The sequence below is a fragment of the Rhincodon typus genome, chromosome 5 (genome assembly GCF_021869965.1).
Source record: "Rhincodon typus isolate 14 chromosome 5, sRhiTyp1.1, whole genome shotgun sequence".
Lineage (NCBI taxonomy): Eukaryota > Metazoa > Chordata > Chondrichthyes > Orectolobiformes > Rhincodontidae > Rhincodon > Rhincodon typus.
Genome location: NC_063336.1, coordinates 6,989,480 through 6,992,726, shown reverse-complemented (window position 1 = coordinate 6,992,726; position 3,247 = coordinate 6,989,480). Strand labels below are relative to the sequence as shown.

At 48.5% G+C, this 3,247-nt stretch overlaps 1 protein-coding gene across 1 annotated transcript in view; it reads right to left on the bottom strand.

The window, feature by feature from the left end:
• Positions 1-3,247, bottom strand: part of LOC125483094 (calpain-3-like) — a 19,580-nt gene that overhangs the window by 15,158 nt on the left and 1,175 nt on the right. The window contains exons 2-3 of the mRNA XM_048596648.1: positions 989-1,046; positions 820-881 (exon numbers count right to left, since the gene is read on the bottom strand). Of these exons, the coding sequence (XP_048452605.1) occupies positions 820-881; positions 989-1,046 (120 nt within the window). The remainder of the gene's footprint in view (positions 1-819; positions 882-988; positions 1,047-3,247) is intronic.

Sequence of the window (3,247 nt, the reverse complement as noted above, 5' to 3'; positions counted from 1 at the left end):
AGTGTGTATGGCAGGGACTGGCAGTGTGTATGGCAGGGACTGGCAGGAACTGGCAATGCATATGGCAGGGACTGGCAGTGTGTACGGCAGAGACTGGCAGGGGCTGGCAGTGTGTATGGCAGGGGCTGGCAGGGGCTGGCAGTGTGTATGGCAGGGACAGGCAGGGACTGTCAGTTTGTACGGCAGGGACTGGCAGAGTGTATGGCAGGGACTGGCAGTGTGTACGGCAGGGACTGGCAGAGTGTAAGGCAGGGGCTGGCAGGGACTGGCAGTGTGTACGGCAGGGACTGGCAGTGTGTATGGCAGGGACTGGCAGTGTGTACGGCAGGGACAGGCAGTGTGTACGGCAGGGACTGGCAGTGTGTATGGCAGGGTCTGGCAGGGTTTGGCAGTGTGTACAGCAGGGACAGGCAGTGTGTACGGCAGGGGCCGGTGGTATGGGAACAAACCTAAGGAGCTGGATCCAATACAGCAAACCCGCCAGGCAGTGAGCCCGCAGCAACTCGATGAAATAAAAAGAACCAGATTAAAATATGCTGCTTGGGGACTGGCTGTTGGAGGTTGCCTGTAGCAGTGAAAGCTGGCAACATGAGCCATGACAGGAATACACAGTCAGCAGGGAACTACACAAACACTGAGGAAGGGGCTTGATTCTCAGGGCAGACACAGGGGGTGCATTGCTGAGGCAGACCCAGAGGGGAGCTGAATTTGTAGAGGCACTGTGTGAATATACAGAGGGGTCTGGCTGTGACTCTGAGTGGGGCCCAATGATAAAGGATGGTGCTTCACATGAGGAGGTGCAGGAAGGTGGAAGGGTACATCCATAAGCAGCACGATGGCTCTGCAGCTATCCAGGCTGAAGCCTTTTGACGTTTTCTGGTCTGTGGGAATGGAGAGAAAGATTATGGAGTCAGTGCAAACAGCAGATTAACAGGAGGATAGACAGGTCCATCTTGCTGCTGGAAATGGAATCAGATTTGTAACTCACCTCCCAAAAAGACACCATTTAAAATCTCCTGTAGCCCATCAGCATTGATCACCTGGCCCTGGGACAAAGAGTTGGCACAGTTTAATCAGGAATATACTGTTCTCCCAAATTTTACATCTTTACACTTTCCCCTCTGGGACTGGGTGTTACAGTGGGTCAGACACACTGTCCTTTCCCCTCTGGGACTGGGCGTTACAGTGGGTCAGACACACTGCCCTTTCCCCTCTGGGACTGGGTGTTACAGTGGGTCAGACACACTGTCCTTTCCCCTCTGGGACTGGGTGTTACAGTGGGTCAGACACACTGCCCTTTCCCCTCTGGGACTGGGTGTTACAGTGGGTCACACACACTGTCCTTTCCCCTCTGGGACTGGGTGTTACAGTGGGCCTGTGACACAGTGAGCTGGCACCATAAGCTGTGATTGTAGCACAGTATGTCTGCTTGTTCCTACCGAATGGACACCGTGCCAAAAGGCTGGGCAAGGCTGGGCTACTGTGGGGATCCGGATAGCGTGAACGTGAGCCAGCACATAAAGGCTCAATGAGCATTCCTGAGACAATCCTTAGTTCAATCCTTCAGCTTCAGTTTGAAACCAATGCCCCTAGTTGTTGTCTGAGTCACAGGAAGTAACGTCCTCCTGCACATCCACCTTGTGAGAACCACTCAGCATCTTATGCACTTCTATCGAGTCACTTCTCACTTTCCTAAACTCCACTGAAAACAAGGCCAGCCTCTTTCTCCGTCCCCAACAGAAACCCCCCAACATCCCAGATACTGGTCTAATAAAGCTGTATACAAGATTTGGCATGTGCTCTCTGCAATGCGCAGTCTCAGTATAACATCCTGACTTTTATGTTGAATTCCTCTCATTATAAACGACATTATCGCGCTTGGTTCCATGTTGTACACTAACTGGTTGTGACTCCTGCTCTGAAACGTTTAGATCCCTCTGCCCCTTTTCTTTCATTTCCTCAGGGAACATGGACCAGCTCTTAGTGCAATTCTGCTTTGTTCTGCAACGAAATAATACTCTGCTTATTCACTCTTCCTGCAAGGTGAACAACTCCATATTTTCCCACATTCTGCTCCATCTGCCAGCTCTTTGTCCACTCACTGAAGTTAGTTATATCTGTTTTTAACTTCCTATCATGTCTTCTTCCTATCATGGTGTTGTCTGTGAATGTAGCTCCTGTATCGTCACTCTCCTCATTAATTCATTGATGTAAATTGTGAAATGTTGATGTCCCAGTACAGATCCCGGAGGGATTGTACTTATAGAGCTTTTCACTGTTTTTATTTTGTAAGAATACGTGTGAGAATAAATTGCTATACTATCCTGTTCTACTCATCCCACCCTATCAATCAGATAAAGACCTATCCATGCAGATTCTCTGTTTTTTGACAGCCAGCCAATCTTCGCTCCATTCACAATAATCTTTCATGTGTCTTATCAAGTGCCTTCTGGAATTATTTATTTGCTCTCCTTCATCTTCACATGGTGAAGCAATGGCCTAGTGTTATCACTGGACTGTTAATCCAAAGACCAAGATAATGTTTTGGGTTCAAATCCAGCCACGGCAGGTGGTGGAATTTGAATTTAATTAAAAAAAATCCGGAATTAAGAATCGAGTGATGAACATGAATCTGTTTTCGATTGTCAGAAAAACCCATCTGGGTTCACTAATGTCCTTTAGGGAGGGAAACGACCATCCTTACCTGGTCTGGCCTACATATGACTCCAGACCCACAGCAATGTGGTGGACTCTCAACTGCCCCCTGGGCAATTAGGGATCGGCAATAAATGCAACCTGGCCAGTGATGCCGTCATCCCATAAATGAATAAAGAAAAAAGAAATCCACATGGCAAGTTATTCCTTCAAAGAAAAACCTATGAATTGGTTCAAAAAAATTTCCCTTTCCCTTTCCCAAAACTATGTTGATTCTTCCCAATCCCCTTGAGTTTGCTAAGTTCCCAACTATAACCTTAATCATCAATTTGAACACCTACCTTGTGCCTGACATCAAGCTAATCATAGAATCCCCACAGTGTGGAAACAGGCCCTTCGGCCCAACAAGTCCGCACCGACCCTCACAGCATCCCACCCAGACCCATCCCCCTATAACCCACCTAATCTACACATCCCTGAACACTATGGGCAATTTAGCATGGCCAATCCACCTAGCCTGCACATCTTTGGACTGTGGGAAGAAACCAGAGCACCCGGAGGAAACCCACACAGACATGGGGAGAATGTGCAA